At 43.1% G+C, this 20,696-nt stretch overlaps 1 protein-coding gene across 1 annotated transcript in view; it reads left to right on the forward strand.

The window, feature by feature from the left end:
• Positions 1-20,696, forward strand: part of CDH4 (cadherin 4) — a gene marked incomplete at both ends in the record, with an annotated part of 413,635 nt that overhangs the window by 364,351 nt on the left and 28,588 nt on the right. The window contains one exon of the mRNA XM_079543473.1: positions 12,985-13,122. Coding sequence (XP_079399599.1) covers positions 12,985-13,122 — 138 coding nt within the window. The remainder of the gene's footprint in view (positions 1-12,984; positions 13,123-20,696) is intronic.

The following is a 20,696-nucleotide window of genomic DNA, read 5'->3' on the forward strand; positions in this document are numbered from 1 at the left end:
ATTCCCCATGGGCAGTTAATCTGTCTCACAAAACTTTTGACACACGCTTATAGCAATCTCTCCTTCTTAGGAGAGACCAGGGGCCGAGTCCTCCCTGCGCATCCTGCATGGAGGGAATGGTCTCACCAGTTCCATGTGGAGCCCCAGTGGTGGACAGCATTGCAACTCTTAGTTCTGAGGAGTTATTCATACTGGATCATACCATTTCCTTTCTAATTTTCAGAAAGTATCAGCACTAGAATAGGGACTATCATTTGCAGCTAAGGTAGCCTGGACAGATAGCAACTAACATGTGATAGCCTGAGATGGGCTGTGAGTGGAGGTGGGAGTAGGCCCTGAGATGTGGCTAAAGCACCGTAGATCTGTACCACAGCTTGTCTCAGAATAGAATTTGTATATATTCTTAATCTGAACTTTCTTTTTGCTGGGCTAGTTCTAGTTAGGAATATAAAGGGATGCCAAACTTTGCAGTAGATCTAGTTAGAATGGCAAAAAATCTCTTTCTTTCATAAGTAATTCTGCTCAGGAAATCGGTGCATCTCAGCAAAAGGGCGTTTCTTGCACATAGAAGTCTCAGCTAAGGGCGAGGAGAGAGGAAGTAACATTGCCAGTGTGGGTTTGATCAATATTGCTCTACTTCTGTGTGTGAAGAAGGCTTAAAACTGTATTTAGCATCTCAGCCCGGGCTCCCCAAACTGATGAATGCCTCTACAAAGATAGCCTTAGTTCCTCAGTCTGTTCCTCATTTGAGAAGTGGGGATAATTCCCAGTTCACAGAAGTTTAATGAGGATGAATTTGTCAATATTTGTGCCTGCAAAGAAAATAAAATATGCCAGCATTATTTACAGCATAGCAGTAAGCTCGTCAGTGCAGCGTCATAGATGATCAGGTCATGGGTTAATTATCTTGGCAGAATTGTGCACTGCGATTTTTCATTTCAGTCTGTTATTTTTGAATGTCTTATAATGTACGCTACTAAATTCAGGGTCATTTTGCTTCTTGCATGAAATTCAGCTCTTCCATACATTTTTTAAGAGGAAATGGAGCCAGAACTAGAGAGAACTGAAATGCTGAAACTCCCTCTTGCAGCAAATCGCCAAAAATCTGCTACATTTCTCCAATTATGTAACTGCAAAAATTACATTTTATCACATAAAGACAGTTGGCAAGTTCCTCTTTCATACCTTGTGGCAAGGTGAAGTTAATTCCACATTGCACAAATCTGGTTGGTTGGCAATGGAGTCTCTCTGGAGCTGACTCCATTTTAAGTTTTCCCCCGCTGAGATGGAACATGCTTCTGGTCACTTAAAAGCCTTTGACACTTGCAGAAATCCCATGCATCCCTTAGATGACAAAAAGCATAGAAATTAAATGCTGTTTGATTAAGGCTGTGATCTGAGAAAATTAAATTTTGCCTTCAGTTATGGAAATGGCTTGTGGCCACCTCACAGTCCTTGTGCATTTGGTCACGGAAAGGGCCCACGTTACCCTGGAAAAGGTCTCTTTTACATCTGGGGCCTTCAAGGATTATAGAAAATCCTTCTTGGTCTGCTCCTTCCCATATCAAATTAGTAAATACAGGCTTTACCTTTCATACTTTGTGTACATCAAAACACTTCTGGAGTCATTTCTTAACAAAACGCCTTCTCCTCCCATGGCTGACATGGAGTGCTTGTTTCCATGATGATAACGATTGCTTTTTCTGTAGTTTCACCTGGACAGACAGTGATGCTGCTCTGGGAGATCCGATTAAGGCTGACAGCCCCAATACGGAAAGGAAAACTCCTGCACATCGCAGAGAACGCTCGCAGTGGCATTCTGCCAGCCCGGCTTTTCTGCCATTTCGCTTATCAGCAGTTTCTTAGTTCATCATGAAGCTGTTTGTTCCTCACTTCCCCAGTTTTTTTTTTCTTTTTATCTTGTCGGAAGCCTTCCAAGCAGGCAGTGCATTGAGTTGTACAGGTCGTTACTCCCCGAAGCAGCAAGCTCTGCATAGAGTTGAACCAAACCACAGAAGTTGCAGACATTGTCATCAAAAGCTCAAATTCCCCGCAGCCACTTTCCATTGCAAACCTATGGCTGTCAATGTAGCCATCGATTTTTTTATGAGATCTATCTGCTTCTCATCCTCCAAGTGTTGCACCCCAGGGTGCTGCAAGGCTCCATAGTGAGCACCGTGCTGCTGACTGCTCTCTGCAAAAATTGCCTTTATTTGGAGGCCTTCCTTTTGTAAGAGTACACATGGCTTCACTCAGATCCATTAGTGCAGTGTTTAATTAAACAAAAATCTTTCTTTTGTATTTATCTAGTACATCTACAGATAAACATTAGGATCATTAGCTTCTAAAACACTGCCAAAGTGCCTTGCTTCCAAAGTATAACATTTTATCCTCCATTAATCCTAGATCTTGTTCAGTGAGTGATTTGTAACATTCAAGTGATTGTAGCTATGTTGCATTGTTAAGTTATCCCAGAATTTATTACTGTATTTTGCTCTGTTCTTGCATGATTTTGTCCATCAGGTTCAGTGTGGGTTGTATCCCTTTTTCTCCTCCAAGACGGAGTGCAACCACGAAGCATTGAATCGATGCAGATTTTGATTCCTCGTGCATTATGTCTTTGATGTTATTAATGTATACATACAGAACAAGATCAAATCTTGTTCGCATTCAGACATCATTGTTTCATGTCATGGAGCATTCTCCCACTCACAGGATGAGCTTTGGTCTGTTTTTCCCACAGCACTGCAGATCTCCTCCCTTGCACCTGCTTTCACACAAGAGCTGACATTTCCCTCCCCAGCAGAGCCTGTGGGTTGGCTCAGGGATCAGCCGTGCTACAGGGACTGCCGGATTGCTGCTGTACAAAGCAGCCCTAGAACTGCTGCTTTAACAGAGTGGTTGCTGTATTTTTGTGGGTTTGGGGAGGAGAGGACTGGTGGGGGCAGATGGGACTCCTTGCTGTGTGTCCTGTGGCACTCCATCACCGGGGCCAATCTCATAGACAGAACATAGTGACCCACGTTACTCCTAGGTGTAGTTCTCATGATGGTCTTCCAGTTGTGCCCCCACTCACTTACCCAGCCCAGCTGATCACATCTGGGTATTTGTCACAGTACCTGGGAGAGCAAAGCCCTCTTGAAAGCCAGGGAAGCAAAGCCAGAGCTGTCTTTGACAGAACCCCCATTAGTATTTCCGGCTTCACAACCAAACCAAGTTTCTTTTCCAGTAATTCTGTCACATTCTCTCTCAGCATATCGACACAACGTGACCCCACCCATACTGTGTAAAACAGCTCTTAAGGGAAATACAATAGGGAATATCTCACATTAATCTCTTTGCAGTTATTTGACTGTTTTCCACTAACCTTTCATTCTGCCAAATTTAATTAAATCAGCTGCTTTTCCAACTATAACCCATTCCTCCATTATTTGAATGTTCCTTTCAATTCATAGGGGTGAAGGCATATGTGATAGCAGCTAGCAAGAACTTAGCTGAGCTGTTTTCTTAAAAGTAATGGAATAATTCTCAGCAGTTAATAATGAATAGCACCAAATGTGTTTATATTATCCAGACCATACAGAGTCAACACCATACCGATTCTCAAAGTTTGACTCCTGACTGCCACCCTTCTGCCATGGCTAAACAGACAGGAGTAGAGAAAATGGTTTGAATGTATTACACTGAATATGTATCACATTGGTTTGTGTTGTGTTGTTTTTTTTTAATCGATGCATTGATAGGATTTGGAAAAACCTCAGAATTAAGAGGTTTGGCTATAGCAGCAGTGCCACGAGCGTGGAATTTTGAGCCTGTCTGCACAAAAAAATGAGACCAAGTATAAATTATAAGCAATGTTATTAATATTTATTCACCTACGCTGATCTTCTTGATGATCTTTTACATGCTTCCAGCCCAAGAGAGCTTAAAGAAGGCAGTTTTACCTGGATTGTGAGAGGCTTTTCGTCCTGTTTTTAATCAAGTCAGATAGACCAGAAAACAAATCAGGCTGATAAAAACAGAAGTCAGGCTTACAAGGAAAGCAGCTGTAACAGCTAAATGGCTTAAAGCAGAGAAAGTAGGAAAACAGCATGTGGGGCTAATGATGGGTGGTTTTCAGGTTTCAGAATACATTAAGGCATTCTCCCTGTTTATTAAATTGCTCTGGCAGTGTTTGAGAGTAAAGGTTTTGTGGTATATAAAAGTGCAATGGACATAATGAGGATATTTTTTTTCCATAAGCCTGGCCTTTGGGTAACCACCAAGATGATACACACTATAGGAAGGATTTGGTTTTGTGCAAGTCCAAAGAATTTCCTCGGATTGTTGCTTGCTTTCCCATCCCTGTGGTCTGCGTGGGGTTTTTAGGTTTTTTTCCCCTCTCTCAACTCTCTCTCCTTTTGTCAAAAAGTGGCAGACACAAACCACAAGCAGCATCAATTTAATGCTGGCAGATTTTCCAAAGGGCACCTCTCAGCAGCGACAGTCACTCTGTGACCACCTAGACATTGAGCTATTGCTTGTCTCTTCCTGTCCAGGAGAAGCTGGACATAATTTCATGGTTTTACAAAAATTGCCTCAGCCAAAAGATGGAAGGTTTATTCCTCAGGTCTCCTTTTAAGTGCTTTGCAAGATGACCTGACATCTGTGGGGAACAAAGCCTGCAAAACATTGACGTGAATTGAAAGCATTGTCTGAGTTGCTTCTTGCTGATGCTGAAGTCCAAAGGAGCGCTCCTGCAGTGCTGCATGGATGCAGAAGGGCTCTGAGATGGGTCCTTCTGCATCTCTCCTCCTCACAGAGCCCGACTGCTCTGCAAACGGAAGGATTTTATTCTCACGATATCACTATGAGATAAGAAAGTGTTTTCATTTCATTTTGAAGTGTTATTTTCAATTTCTTGGAGGCACAGAAAAATTAAATGACCCACTAAAGGTCACTGGGGGAGTGTTTGGGAAAATGCAAAAGGAACCCATGCTGCAGCCTACAGCCTTAATCACAGCCCACCTCTTTTTTGGCACCAACTCAGTGGTGGTAGTCATAATCAAAATGCATTATCCAAGATATTTTTCATCTCTCCTTTTCTTAATGAAATTTATTTGTAGCTCGTACCAGCTCACTGTCACCCCCTCGCATGTCTATCAGTGCCGACAATCAGCAGCATGTAATTTATTTTCCTTATTCTTCTTCCTTGTGGTCTTGCGTCTGATCTGTAGTTTTGATCACTGAAAAGTGAGATATAACCCATTTCTAATGATTGTGTGATTCTAATTTACGCATTAAATAAGAACCATATGAGAAGCTCATTTACTCACAGTCTTCCTATTCAAAAAATTCAATACTGTCCAAGGACTACAGATATTTTTACAGTGGGTTTTCTGATAACAATTTTGGTAATAATTCTGATAATAATTTTCAGGTAAGTCTGTAGTGCCTGAATAGCTTCAATAGACTCGGCCCAGGTGCCTTTATGGAATTGCTTGCGGCATGGAAACAGATTAGGTCCATCAGTGGCAACATCAGTAAATAAAACATTTCAAGACAGAACAGTGGGTACTTCTTCTGCCGTTATTGTTGTTTTCATACTTATCTTCTGAAAACAGCCCAGTCTCTATTTTCTATTTGCTCCAGGCTTGGTGTCTAATTTTCCAAGGCTGAGTGAAAAAAAAGAAAATGTTATGTCCATATTATAAAACCTTCCAAAACTGGAAAATAATGTCACAGTCTTCAGAATTGTGGTACAGTTTAGATTTTGAGTGAACTCCAAAGAATTAGGTTGATTTTAAAGTGATATTTCAGATAGGATAAAAGAATTGGGTGGGTTGTGGTTTTCCTGGTTAAGGTTCTGACATTCTTTTGTGGTGAAATATCAGATAAAAAGCTTGTGACCTCTTGTCATACTCACCTTTTGCAACTCCAAACCTAGAATTAGTGTGGGTTAAACAGAGCCTGCACTGGTACTAACCTGGGATGCAGTGAATCTGAGAATGCGCCATTGCCTTATGGGTGGACCAGCTTGGGTCAGAGCATAGCAAACCCTGTGCACAGAGCATCTGGGTCTGTTGACATTTTGGTGGATGCAGTTTCCAGTAGGTCCCTCTCTTTGGCCAGGAGTGGCTGCGTTGCTGTTCTTAATGTGTTCCACAACTGTGAGGTTTCAGCCTGGCTGTTTTCCAAAGCCTTGAGATCCCAGGCTCAGTGTCCAGTCCACCAGGAAGAAACATCGCTCAAATATAAAAATTAAAAAAAGGATAACTCAGATGAATCACACTCAAAGCTATCTCTGTTCTTGCTTTGTGGAGTATTTCCCATGCACAGTATTGCTAGCACAAAACATTAAGAAAATAAGGAAAATGGTCCACCAGGACCACCACTCTGTGTTACCATTTTCAGTTATGTGGATGTCCCCCGCTGCAGTTCCTTGTTGTTTTGGTGCTTTTTTGTGTTTGGAGTTGATATTTCCAAGCTTTTCTTGGTATCCCTGACAACTAGCAGGATGCTTTTGGAGATGAGATTCTCACTCGATAACAGCACTCCTGGAGCTGGCTCTTCAGCAGGATGCTGCTCCCACAGTAACACTGGGGAGGTGAGCAATTCAATCCACCTCACATCTGTCCTGGCCCATGGCTGTGGATGCAGGAGGCAGGCGGCAACCATCAGTGCAGTGCTGTACCTGAGGTATGCTTAGGGAGGGGTTTTGCTCTCACTTGCCACTGCCTGAGGAGCACAAAAAGAGCAGCCAGGGGCAGCAGGAGCTGCACTGCTTGGTCTGAAGCTGCTGGGAGGCCAAGCAGAGCAAACTCTTGGAGGGTCTTCCAGCTCTCTGTGATTTTGTAAAGTCACTGCAATAGTACTTTTTTCAGGTAACCTAACTCTTCCTTCTGCTTTTGTATGAAAGTGAAGGGGTAGCTATTGCTGGCTGCTGTACACACTGCCAGGTGTTATTTTGCTTTCTGAAGCAGCCACATGGAAAAGAAAATAGCTACTGAGCTGTAACAGGGCACATTTGCACTTAAAATTCAACACTCACCCTGGGCCAAGCTGAAGGGATTGGTTTTGTCACTGCTGGATTTGAGCGAGTTAAATAAACCTGCAAACAGCATATTTCTTCTCAGAAAGAGCAGTGATGCAGTGGTACAGCTGCCCAGGATGTGGTGGGGTCACCATCTCTGGGGATGTTCCAGAGCTGTGGAGATGTGGTACTGAGAGATGTGGACACAGCAGGATTGGTTGGGGTTGGACTTGGGGATCTTTGTGGTCTTTTCCAACCGTAATGTGTCCATGATTCTGTGATGTTAAAATACTGTCTTAAAGTGCAGTAGAGAAGAGAGGAAGCAAGGAGTAGTGAAGGTGTGAGATACCACAGGTTATGAGGCCCAGGTGCTGAGAGGAAAGAAAACTTACTCTTAGATGCTAATCACACTGCTGGCTGAAAGCTGCTTGTTAATGGTCACTTGTCACTATATGTGCCATGTCAAGTGAAAATCCAGAGGTGAGCTTGTGGCCTCAAGACCTTTGTCCTTTGTCTTGACCTGCATGTCAGAAGGCAGGGTGTTTCTCATTGATACCTTTTTTAGGGAAGAAACAGCTGAATTAGCACACCACCATTTCCAGGAGAGTAAGCTTTGGCATCAGTAGAGTTAGACCAAGGACCATCCCAGCTCGCTGACAGCTCATAGAACCCAAAGTGCCCAGATGCTTGTGGCAGGAAAGTGCTGTGCCATGCTGGGAAGAAAAGCAAACACAGCTTCAGCCAAACAGAGAAGATAAACCTATCTATTTGTGGTTGTGCAACATCAAGTGGCCCATTTTAGAAGTGGGATCCTCTGTCCCTGTCCTGGTAGCATAGAACACTTCTGAGGGTGGCTGTACTTGTATAGAGATGTTGGGATGAAGCAAAGTGCATCCTTTTAGCTCAGATTGTGTATTAAGACTTGCGGGTTCTGAAGTCTGCTGAGGGTGCTGCATGCCTGCTAAAGTGCTATGCTGTATGTGGGAAAAGTAAAGGTCACGCTCCATCAAAGGCTTGGCTCGAGCTGGACATCAAGACAGAACTGCAGACATTGCCAGCAGAGCTGCCTCCTCTGAGCCTCCAGCACAGGGGCTACTTCTGGAAATCTGCCTTTATATTTAACCAGAGGGAGCATTGCAGATACTTTCAAGATTCTGCCTGTGGGCTTTGTTTAAATGATGGCTCATTCAATCTTTTTGGATAAAGCACTTCTGCTGAAGTCATGTGACTGTCTGGGGTATTTCTTTTCAAATCGACTTTCCCAGCTGTGGTGCAGTATTTATTACTGTGTTCATGAGCTACTGTTGTATACCAAAGAAGTGAGCATCAAAATTTCACCAGCACATGAAGAAATGATTTAGAAAGGAAGCCAGAGGAATATGGCATGTTCCTCTCATTGGCATTGCAAAAGGCAGGGGAGATGGAAAAGTGTATAAAGAACAGGTGAGGATTGCCACGAGAGGAAATGGGACTTTTTTTCCAACTTCAGATTTTCTGTCTCTTTCACTAATAGATTCCTTCTCAATAAATCCCACTGTAACATCCTGGTAACCTTATTTGCTTTAGACAGGATGCTAAATTTAGTGAGTCATACATTTCCCAGGAAGTGGTAATTAATTGGACAATATTTGTACAGAGCTTTGAAAATGCAGGTCCTAATTTTGCAAACCCTTTGTCCGTAATGAAGATTAATTTAATCACATAATTACCACATCTCTGGACTTTGGCACCTACAGTTACCCAGCACGTGTATGATTTATATTAATTGCATGAGTAATCCAGGAGCAGCCATATTCCTAAAATTATTGGGCACACATATGTGAAAGTTGGGTTCACAGATAGCACTTTATTGCTGCAATTTCATTTAAAAACTATTTTGCTCTTTAGATGTTTTTCTTTCAATATGATTTGTTCAAAGCCTGTCTCAGTAGTGCTGTGTGTGTGCCCAGAGTGCGAGGCAGCATCCATGGGGCTGTCTGGCACCCCAATGGGCAGAGCCAGAGCAAAGCTGCGCTTGGAGGGGGCATCTCTTCCTTTCTCCATGCCTGTGTAAGTGCTGGTCTGGTGATACAGATCACTGTGAAGTGATCATACAAAAACCTTGTGAAAGGGGTGGGGTTTGATGGGCTTTTTTATCTTCAAAAATTGTTTGAACATAAAGAATACAGAAAGAACCGGTTTCTGCTTTGCTCAATTTGTCGTAATTTCCACTCAGACCCAAAAGGCTCTACTCCTGATTTAATATACTTTTTGAACATTTTTTCTCCCCAGACCTTGTGTTAGACAGTTGCTCCAGCATCCCACAGCTTTAGAGGTGAAGGACCTACTAATTTCCAGCCTAAATTTATTCATGGCCAGCTTATACCCATTTGTTCTTGTGTCAACATTGTCCTTTAGTTTAAATTGCTCTTTAGCCTTCCCAGTGTTTATCCTCCTGAGATATTTATAGACAGCAATCATATCTACTAGCAGCCTTCATTTGCTAGACCAAACAAGCCAGGCTCTTCTGGGCTCTTCTCTGGTGATGGGCTCTTCACTCCCAGCACCTGGTCGGGTCTGGGCTGCTCATACAAGTGACCTGGATTATGCACAGCATCCAGATGTCAGATCCTCAGAGTTTGGCCCAAGGAGTGAATATTGCTGTATCTGCAAGGTCTACACTGCACGCAATGCATGTGCCCATGGCTTTTGTCCCTGCTGCACAGTGAGGGTCAGGACATGGGCCCATCCTCTGTGCTCATGTCCTGCTCATGTCCCCTCAACCAGCTGTCTACAGAGTTTTGGTCCCTTGCTGCATTCTGTTCTGTTTTGTACTGTTAAATCTCTTCTCGTTTCTGTTGTTTGATTCTCTGTTCCCTCTCTGTGTACAAGGCATTCCTAGCTTTTTAACCAAGCCCTTTAACAACCTTAACCACTTGACCAACTGATTCCCAACCTCTGAAATTTAGCTGATGTATTTCTTTGTAGCACTGTATCAGATGATTGACAGGAGAGCAGACAGATTAGATCTGCTGCAATTGCTTAAATTATTCTTTCCTTCATAATTTTTTCCTTCAAAAGCTCTTCTTAGTTTTTAGGTCAGACTAAAAGCTCTGCACTTATCAAGATCAGCTATTTTTTTTCCCTTGATTTATGTAGAAGTAGCACATTTACTTTCCTCTAGCATGAAGATTTGCTAGATTTATTAAAAATACCAGCCACTGGGCCTTCCAGTGACTTCAGTGGGCTGGGTTTTTAGCCTACCCCTTGAGGGCAGATGCTCATATCTTTGGTTCCACAGCATCACCATCAGAGCAAGGATACAGAAACTATTTCATTTCTCTGGGTTAAGGCCATCTGATGAAACCCCCATGCTGTATTTTTTATCCTGTTCTATTTAGAATGTCACTTCTGCGAAGGAATAGAAGATCAGAATTATTCTGTGTGATCAAAACCCCATCAAGAAAATGTCTCATATGCTAGGGGGCATGAGACTGCCTATTTTTTTAATAGTCGCAACAATAATACTAACAGTAGGACAACAAACTGAAATGCCCCTGGAGATGTGGTGACAAATTGGAAAGACATGTTGAAATTGAAATTGATTGAATAGTTCAATAAAATCAGCTTAATGCACAAAAGCAGAAAGGTTAGCTACAAAAAAACAAATCAGTAATTTCTTATCTGCTGGGACCAATCTCACTGAAGATTGAATTAGTTATAAATTTAAACTAGGTGTTTGAGTGTGCCACCCTTATCTGCCCACACCAGAGGCGTTCGGATGAAGATGGGAATGGATGGCAACTGAGTGCCTAAAGGGCTGACAAATCTCAGCCTACTTTCAGTTACAAGTTTTCATGTTTGACACAACTTCACATGCCAGCCAACATCTTTCTCCAGGTCAGATCACTCTTCTGCTCCTAACACAACAGTCGTGTCTTCATCTGATGGAAATGAGCACAGCTTTGGTGAAGCTTGCATCAGTTGGCCTCTGGCTGGGTCCCCACCGCTGCAGCTGCCACCAACCCTGGGACAGAGTGCCCATCCAGTGCTTTCTTTCCCTCTTCCCATCCATATGAGCCAGCTCTTGGGGCTGCTGCATGTGTACCTTACTCAGTTCTGGGCGTTTTCATTTTTGGCTTTGTATTCTCTTGGTCAATGCAATCTCTCTTGTAGGTTTCTTTAATGTGGCATTCTGAATTTGTTCTGGCTATTTTATTAACACTGTGCTGCAATGCTAGTGAGAAGCAGTTAGTTAAATAAAAAAGCTTGATTGTAAATCTGAGATTAATAAGACAGATTCATTCATAGGGCATTTCAGCCTTACAGTTAGCAGTGCTTTACAAGTGGAGTAATGAATGGCAATGTTTGCACGAGGAAAAAACAAGGGCGAGAGTTTCTCCTTCATGTTTTATTATGGGTAGCACGAAATAATGAAAGTCCATTTCCATAAAATATTCCAGTTGTAAGGTGCTGATGAATTCTTATGTGTGATGTCTTGTCAGTTTAGCAGATTAATATCTGTCATTTAAAAGTGCTGGAATCAAGATAAAGCTAGAATTCAGATTTCTGTTATTTTAGTAGCTCAGAAGAATTACAGAATTAAAGCAGTTTTGGCAGCTCAAGAACGCTGTTACGGGAGTAAGCAGACCTAACAGACCTAATTTTCACCATGTGAAACTTCAAAGAGCATGTGACATTTTGCACAAGATGTAACGTCAGCAAAGCAAAAGGGCGGCCCTGGAGTAGCAGAGCCAGACTCCAGCAGCCAGCACTCATTCAGCACGCAGCCACTCTGGGCAGCTCTTTCCTCCCATTAGAGACCCTCCACTTGGCTTTGCACAAAGCTTTTCCAGTGTAACACTGTGATTCCATATCCGCACCCTTTGGGCTCTCCATTGCTCTGCCAGAACCACTTGGTGTCCCAGCTCACATGGGAACAGGAGGTGTATTCCCCATCTCTGGAGGTAATTTAAGAGATGTGACATGGAGGGTCATGGTTAGTGGTGGGACTCAGTTAGTGTAGTGGGAATGCTAAGTCACAGCCTGAAACAGTGGTGGAGCACCTGGTGGGAAGGCAGGGCCAAACCACAGAAACTCAGCTGCACCTGAGTGACCAGAAGGGCTGGAGCCAGGATCCACCTCTTCCAGACCTCATTTAAGGGCTGGCAGTGGAGGCAAGGGCTTCTGTTGCTGGAGATCTCTGCCTACCTGAGGCCTTCCTAAAGGTTAGCGGCTCTTTTCCTTTATTTCTGCGCCTGTGGCTGCTGCATTTGGTCTGGTTCTCATTTGCTGTAGCTGAAGACCTTGCTAGCCTGCTATCATCATCCCATCGTAGTATTACAGTTGGCCAGGCTAATGGTTGGACTGGGTGCTCTTGACAGTCTGTTCCAACCCCGATGATTCCATGATTAAGTGTTCTATATGCCCTGAGTGTGATGTGGGTAGCTTGGCAAGATGGTTTGCTCTGCAAGATTTTTTCATTCTTCAAAGTAAATGAGAATTTTTAATGAATATTTTGTTATGGATTGAAACAGGGAAGATATTTTAAGTGTCAAAAGGCATTGAACTGTGTGAGCAGAGCCAGTTGGAGTGACATGAGGCAATGCTGCTGTCAGTTGGGGATTATTAATGTGTTTGGTGACTTTTTTGATGAAAAAAAAAAAAAAAAGTCAGCCAAATTTCTACTTGTTTTCAGAAGATACAAACTAATGTTGCTGAAAACATTCAAAAATTAGCAAAAATATCTGTCTAAGCCAAGTATTTCTGCCTGTAAGGTCTTTTATTTTCCTATAAACAGGTGATAACCACCAATCTATGTGAAAATTGCTTCAAAAATGCAGTGGAAAATTTTATGTTTTCTTACTAGCATTTCAGGTCCATCTAACTTTGTAGTCAGCCTTAAGATTGAACTTATATATGGAAAATAAACAGACATTTTACAGGATGCCTTTTTTCATTCTCTTCTGTTTGGTTTTTTTTTTTCTTTCCAGAAAGTTCAGCAGTACATAGTCATCGTTCAAGCCACAGATATGGAAGGAAATCTTAACTACGGTCTCTCAAACACAGCAACTGCAATCATTACAGTGACAGATGTGAATGACAACCCCCCTGAATTCACGACCAGCACTGTAAGTAGCAAAACATCAGCACAGCAGTGCCCAGACACAGCGTGGTTGTGATTCGGGATGTTTGTGCCGGTCGGCTCCCTTTGCTGGTTTGGCAGATAGGACAAACTTGATCAATCTGTGGAACAAAGACTTTTAAGGGGGGTGGTGGGGAAAGGCAATAGATGGGTAAAGGAAGCTAGCATGATCTGTGGGATAGCAAACCTATTTGGCGACCAATTTCAGTGAGGTACTAAAGGAGCTGAAATAATGTGGCAAACAGACGATGTCTGATTGCCCCAAAGAGGATACAGTTGTTTCACAGCAATCAGCTGTAGACATCTCAGAGTTATTATTACTTATGAGTGAAATCCGGAGCAGTAAGAGATATTTTGGGTTTAGTAGCCTGGATATGATTTCAAAGAAGTTGTAAATACTCTAAATGGTAACAGTTATCCAGGAAATTTGTATTACCCTGATAGCTTTAACAGATGTATTTGTGTGTGCCGGCAGTAAGTGTGTAGACGTACTTCACTACATCTGCTTTTAATCAGTTTAAGATGTTACTTCTATTAGCACAGTATTTCTCTGTTCTGTTCTCATGTGCTCCAAGTATTTATTACTTGTGAGAAAGAGGAAAAATAGAGAGATTGCAAATTAGAGCTGATTAAGATCAAATTGAAAAGACAGAAGCAGACACAATGTGGTCTTGTTCTTTCCAGCCTGCGTAATCCATATAGGTAGAACATCCAAAACGTGCATAATAACCACAAAGAAGTATAGAGATCTACATGGTAATAAATGAGAAAGCACTGTGTAGCCACTGTCTATATTCATATCATTGTAAACCAGGAGGAGCAAATGATTTGTCTAGAACTGATACCAGATCACTGAGAATACAGAAAGTCAAAGCTGCATTGTGCTCGTGTCACTGAACGTTCTTTCAGGAATGTGTTTATTATTTATATTATTCTGAATTTTCATTTCGCCTTACAGGATATGCAAATATTTATTCATGTAGTGCTGGAGTTTCTCCTTAGTTACACCCTTACAAACTGTGAATATGCAACAGAGCTCCAGGGAGTCGTGCAAAGCCCAATTGATGTCACCGTGGGTCCAGTTGGGCTTCATGCTGGTGGTGGGATCCTGCCTTCATCTCACTACAGGGGCCTCAGTGGTCCCTTCCAGCCCCTACAGTTCTGAGCCCTGGGCTCTTGGGCACGGTGTGCTCATCTTCCAGGCAGTGGAAGTGACTGTGTTGTGGATTCTCAGAAGGGCCGCAGTAGGTTTCTCCTGAGTCAGAAATGGGCTGCCAGCCTGCAGCCTGTGTTGCTGTTCCAGCCCGTAGAGCTTGGGTTTTACAACAGCACATGTGCTTCCTATCTGTCATAGTGAACACACTGAGCTTTGTAGCGCAAAGCTGTCATTAAATATCTCCTTACATATTGATACATATGGTTGTGGGGAGCCACAAAAATGTGCTGCAAAGCTTAGGGCACGTGTTCCTTTCTCGTGCCAGCATAGAATTGTTTTCTCTGGGAAGGCTTTTAGGGGCTGTGTCGCAGAGTTTGGCAATTCCCGGGCAATGAGACTTTCAGTACAACCATACAAGCTTGCTAATATTTGGCAAGGAGGTTATTCTACCAGGTGAACAGCTCTTCTTTTGAGTGAAAAAGGAATGACATCTAGTGGCCACATCATTTAAGCACAAGTTCCAGATGACCCAAGCTGTCTGGTCATGGCTCCAGAAGAAAGATAAGAGGTGAAGTCTCTCATAGTGCCTTCTGAATCTGATGGAAGGGAAGATAAGGGTAATCTGCTTTCAGGTGAATTCTAAGTGTTTTACATTTAAATGTGTTAGACCTAAAAGGAGTGGAGTTCATCAAGAGAAATGCACATAGGACTGTGTGAAATCACAGAGTTGTAGGGAATCACAGAATTGTAGGGGTTGGAAGGGACCTCCAGAGATCATCGAGTCCAACCCCCAGTGGGTGAGAAGATGCTACTCTTCTTAGCATGGCTGCTGTGTACCATTATTTCTCTGATTTCAATCACTGAAGAGAAAGCTCTACAAAGGACCAAAGAGCTTTATGCACAAGGGACTTGTTAAAGATTTGAAAACAGAGGGCATTTTACAGTAATACAATAATATTTTCTGATTTTAATGGAAATGATCATCTTTGATGTAATCCCAGGAATAGCCAGGATGAATTTTGTGGGAGTATGGAAGCACAATATGGTTTTTCCCTGACTGGCAGAGAACAGCACTGGGCTAATCAGTCTCCTTAAAATGAAGCTGAATCTCCTCACTGTCCTCAAATAGACCGATCTGCTTTTTAACACCTCGTAAAAAAAAAAAGGCAAAAATCTCTTTCCAGGAAACCTACAGCTCTCAGATGGTAACAAAGCCATGGTCTCCTTTAAGACTGGAGAATGTTTGGAGAGAGATGGTCATTTTTAAATAAAAATGCTCCTGTATTGAAATGATCAAATAACTAAAATAACAGCTTGCTCTTGAGAAGTTGCCAGCTGAAAGGATCTGGAGTGACTGTGTTCGGCCCAGAAGCACAGAAAGGCCAATCTTATGGCGCTCCTAAATTACCTGTCATACAGCTGGGGGCAGAGGGGGGTTGGACTTCATCATTACTGGATAAGAACATTGCTTGGGAGGACTCTGCAACATGTTGGTGTCACAGCCCATGTATTCAGCAGCAGGATTTAATGTTGCTGTATAAAACTTAATAATGGGACAGGAGAGGAAAACACAGCCACTGTGATGGGCAAGAAATTGGGATCATGGCAGTAACTGAGCATTGCGTGGGGCTGAGGTGGAAGTCCAGACACAAGGAAGGGATGGGCTGCCCAGGCGTTTTGCTTAAGGGCCATTTAAAACCAGGTGGGCTGCGATCACAGTGCATTGCTGGAGCAGAAGTGAAAAAGGAGCAGTAGGATCACACAGAAGATCCTTAAATGTAGAAATTGAAGATACCTATAAAACTCCAAAATGGATGTTTGCTTCTGTGAAAGTGGATCAATGGGTTTTTACATCCTTTCACAGAATAACAGGGGAAGAAGAATCTCTGCGTTCTCATATGAAGGATTATGAAGTTAGAAGGTGAGGGGAAAAAAATCAGAATCTCTGAGGGAAATATTTCTGAATTCAAATGTGCTGCTAATGCTGAGCCCAGCAGCTCCATCAGCAGAGTCACGGCCAGCTCTGGCCAGCATGCCTAGGACTACCAGCATCAAACTGTGACGTGCTGGGGCACAGCAAGGATGAGGTGACCTCCTTGAGTCCTTTCCAGCTCTGGTTTTTATGAGGTTGAATGCATCCTCAATCTGCGATGCTATTTGGCCATGCTGAGAAGCATCAGAGAGCAACTAACGGGGGGAGATATCTCGTGAGATACTGCCTCAGTGGGAAACAGATCTGTGCTAGAAGAGTGGAGTATCCTATGATGCTGTAAACATCATAGACGGCTATTTTGGACAATTTTAATGATTTAGTGCAGGTCTGTGAGCCAGGGAATGCTCTTCTGGTTAGCTAAGGGACTTCAGCAGCCGGCTCTTTGTGTTGTGTTCTTCATGTGACATTGCAGTTTGCAAAAATAAACGGAGGGATTCAATTCTTCCCTCTGCCACAGAGCAACAGTAGGAGCTCTCTCAGACATGCCTGACCAGCCTGCTCCTGTGGGCTCTGGAATGCCTTGGAAAAGTTTCATCTACCATGCCCAAGTTTTCCATTCAGAGTGATTAGCTGTGCTGATTCATTCCTGTGGCACTCTTGGTGGGTTTGCACCTGCCTAATCATCAGCTGACATGACATGGTGGAATGTTAGCTGGACTTTGCATTGCATCAAGACCTTGTAGGAAGTTTCTCTAGGGAACTTGCTCCAACTGCTAGAAGATACCTGCTACTACAGTATCCGTGCGCCATCCGTTATGCAGGTGCTGCTGCTCATAGCACGGTTGTTCTCTGACACTTTGTAATGGTGTGGAAATTCCTCTGCCACCCTTCGAATATTTATCTCCTATGTGCAGGCAAGTTGCATTTTTTCCACATTAGTGTAGATCTGTAACGGAGCCCCTGAGCAGATGTTCACCTCAGATACAGAGGAGGCACACTGAAATTAGTGTTGGTGTTCCAAAGATTAAGCGTCAGCTGAGACAGAACAGTGCTGGATACTTTCAGGTGAGATTTTACGCAAGGTGGAGGCTTTTTTTTGGCTCATGGAAGAAATGCCTTTAATGCTTCTGTCAAGCTGGATGCCCTTTCCAGCCTGACCCAATGTACCGATAATCTCCATCTGAGGGTTTCCACTTTATCTAAGGAAATGCATAATCAGAGGGGAGGAGGAGAAAAAGAAACCCGTGCCTACACTTGACTCTGACAAAGTCTATTTTTATCGTATTCAATCAAGAACAATCAGGCACAGAGAGGAGATGCAGATGAATTTGCATGATCAGACTTCTGTGTCTTAAATGTTAATTAAAAGTTATTTTAAATTTGCCTACTGTGCAGAACTTGTTTTTATAGTGGCCCGTGTAAGGGAAATATTATTTCGCAGGGCTGAAGTGCTTGTAATTAGTTGAGCTTGTGGATTTTGGGGAAAACCTGACTGGCAATCAACCTCTTCTTTTTTTTTTTTTTTTTCTTTTTTTTTTTTTTTTTAAAAAAAAAAAGAAGAAGAAGAAGAAACTGGGCTATTCAAGTTCTTTAAGCTCCTGAGCCTTAGGAGGTCTTATTTAAAGCTACTTTAAAATTTGCCCTTTGGCACAGCTTTGAGAATCTCTTCTTCCGAGGCTGAACCCAGTAGAGAATATTTTAAAGTGCTGGCTCCAGAATTGCCTCTGCTTCCCCTCTGCCTCTTGGGCTCATCTCCTGTTGGGAGCAGCTCTGAAGGTTTAGGAGCAAGTGTTGGGTAGTGCTGAGCCCTGTGGGCTGGGACGGGCCAGAGCTGGTTGTGAAAGCAGAAGAGCAGAGGAGGCTTGTCTGCTAGCAGAAGGGGATGTGTTGCTGGGTGAGGTTAATCTGTTTGCAAAGTGGATTTAGCTAATCAGTGGAAGAACAAGCATTTGTGAGTGCATCAGGAGAAGCAGTCCTTGATAGTTTTTAACCAGGCTGTTTAATTACTAGCACAGATCTCAGAGCCTGGCTCACCCAGGATGGGATCGATCAGCAATGAGCTTGGTGCATCGTGGGCAAAATGACGCAGGCAGAGTCCCAGGCTAAAGGAGTTCATGTTTTGGCACTGCGCTGCCAAGAATTGCTGACCTTTGTCTCTGCAGGTGTTTTGGCTCCTTGGAGCCCTGTGGAAAATGCTAATGAACGCAGTCTGGAAAGTGATTTGAAATTTGAAGCAGGTTCTCAGTGCCTTGCAGATGTGCTTCACCTTAAATAGTTCTTCCTTCTCCCATCTTGATGTTTCCACTCTACTTTCTCTTATCTCTACCCTGATACGTCTTTTTGTGAAGCTAAACCAGCCAACCTCCAGCCCCTTTTTGCACTACAGCTTTCCATTCCAGTGGTTATCTCAGTGACTGCTGTGTGCCAGGCTCTGCTCAGATTTCTTTCTTTTGACCAGAGCTGTATGTTGTCATCCAGATGTCTTGAACAAGAATCCTCCTGCTCTGCAAACTTTCCAAAATTCCAGATAAGCAAACAAGTGCAAGCCAAAATTCTATTCCTTCCTTTTTGTGCATCTGTTCTCGCATTAACACTGAAATCAAAATACAGCCATGCATCAATCAGTGAAAGAGCAACACTGTCCAGTGTCCAGCAGACATTGCTGACTTGAGCTGTGGAAATAGTGGTGACTTCTTGCAAGTGGCAAAGAATTGCAAAAATGCTTTAGCCAGGATCCAGCACCCTGTACTCTGCCTTTGGCAGGGATTTCAGAAGTAACAAGTGCCAGAGAAAACCCTCAGTTTTTCATTCCAGCTGAAAAATACTGATTTTTCAAATGACTATGATGCAAAAATGTAAATAGACCTAATTTAGAGAAATTATCTTTAATGGCCACAGGAAACCAAAACAGGAAGCCAAGTAAGTCTGCAAGTGGTTTGGGGTTTCCTAAGCACATTTATAGCCAGATGCACCAGGAAGTATTCAGGACATGAGCAGTATGAGAAATCATTTCTATGTGCATGCTGGTCTTTTGCTAATTAATCTTATGCATTGAAAGGAGAATCCAGCAGGAAAGGGATTTCTGCATTTTCCCACAGGCAGAAGAGTGGACCCGGATACTTATGCAGGACTGTCCTAAACAGACACCTTACAGCTGATGCTGGGAATGCCGGTAGGCATGGATAGATAACTGTCTCCCGTGGCTTGGGTACGTGTGCAGACCTGGAAGAGACCTTGAGGCCCTCAAACCGGTTCAAAGAAGGGCAACAAAGCTGGTGAGGGGTCTGGAGCACAGGCCTTATGAGGAGTGGCTGAAGAAGCTGGGAATGTTCAGCTTGGAGAAGAGGAGGCTCAGGGGAGACCTCATTGCTCTCTATAACTACCTGAAGGGAGGTTGCAGTGAGCTGGGGGTCGGCCTCTTCTCCTGTGTAACTGGTGATAGAACTAGAGGGAATGGCTTCAAGCTGTGCCAGAGGAGATTTAGGCTGGACATTCAGAAATATTACTTTTCTGAATGAGTGGTCAGGAGCTGGGATGGGCTGCACAGGGAGGTGTTGAAGTCACTGACCCTGGAGATGTTCAAGGAACGTTTGGATTTTGTGTTGAGGAATATGGTTTAGTGAGAACTACTGGTGATGGGTGGATGGTTGGACTGGGTGATCTTGTAGGTCTTTTCCAACCTTGATGTTTCTGTGATTCTGAGACCTGGACTTCAACCCCACACACGCCATGTCCCCATGCAGGGACACAGTGCCTTTGCCCATTCAGCTTGTTGAATGGTGCCCAACTTTACACCTGTGCCATTCAGAAAGTCTGCAGTGACATTTGGATGTAGATGAGCCTGCATGCCACAGTACTTTAAAATCATCAAAATGCTCATGGCATAATTTAGAGGCAATTGTCTCGGGAGCCAGAAATCAAGGTGAACAGTGCAGGTCAGAGCTGGCAAGGGGAGAGACTTAATAGTGTGGTGAGAATTTTACAGGACCGCATTGTTTTATAGGTAAAAACAAACCCAGGAGTTCAGTGCAGTCCTGCAGACAGGATTTATTGTTTAAAAATCAATTGTGCTTTCATGGAAAATCCCCAGTGACTGCATTTGCTTGCTATTTTCCAATCAAAATGAAGCTCAGCTGAACTACCCGGTAAAGCTTGTTCTGTTATAGAACTGTCATCTTCTAACTGAAATAAGTTATTGTATTCAAGTGAATCCAATATGCCCAGCATTTGGGTACATGAGCACCTACCTAATTCTGTGTGTGTTTCAATTAAATATGTAGTCAGTGAAGTCTAAAAACTACAAATGAGTTCAGTTTTCCAAAATAAAAATCCAGTGTTTATATTTCGAAATGGGCTTTCTGCCCCTCATTACATCGCAGGTCCTGATGAAAGCCACTGTTTATTGTCATAAGCAATGAATTAGAATACAGATATAGGGACAAGAGGTAGCAGTAGAAAATGAGGACAGCAG

The sequence above is a fragment of the Tetrao urogallus genome, assembly GCF_951394365.1.
Source record: "Tetrao urogallus genome assembly, chromosome: 16".
Classification (NCBI taxonomy): domain Eukaryota; kingdom Metazoa; phylum Chordata; class Aves; order Galliformes; family Phasianidae; genus Tetrao; species Tetrao urogallus.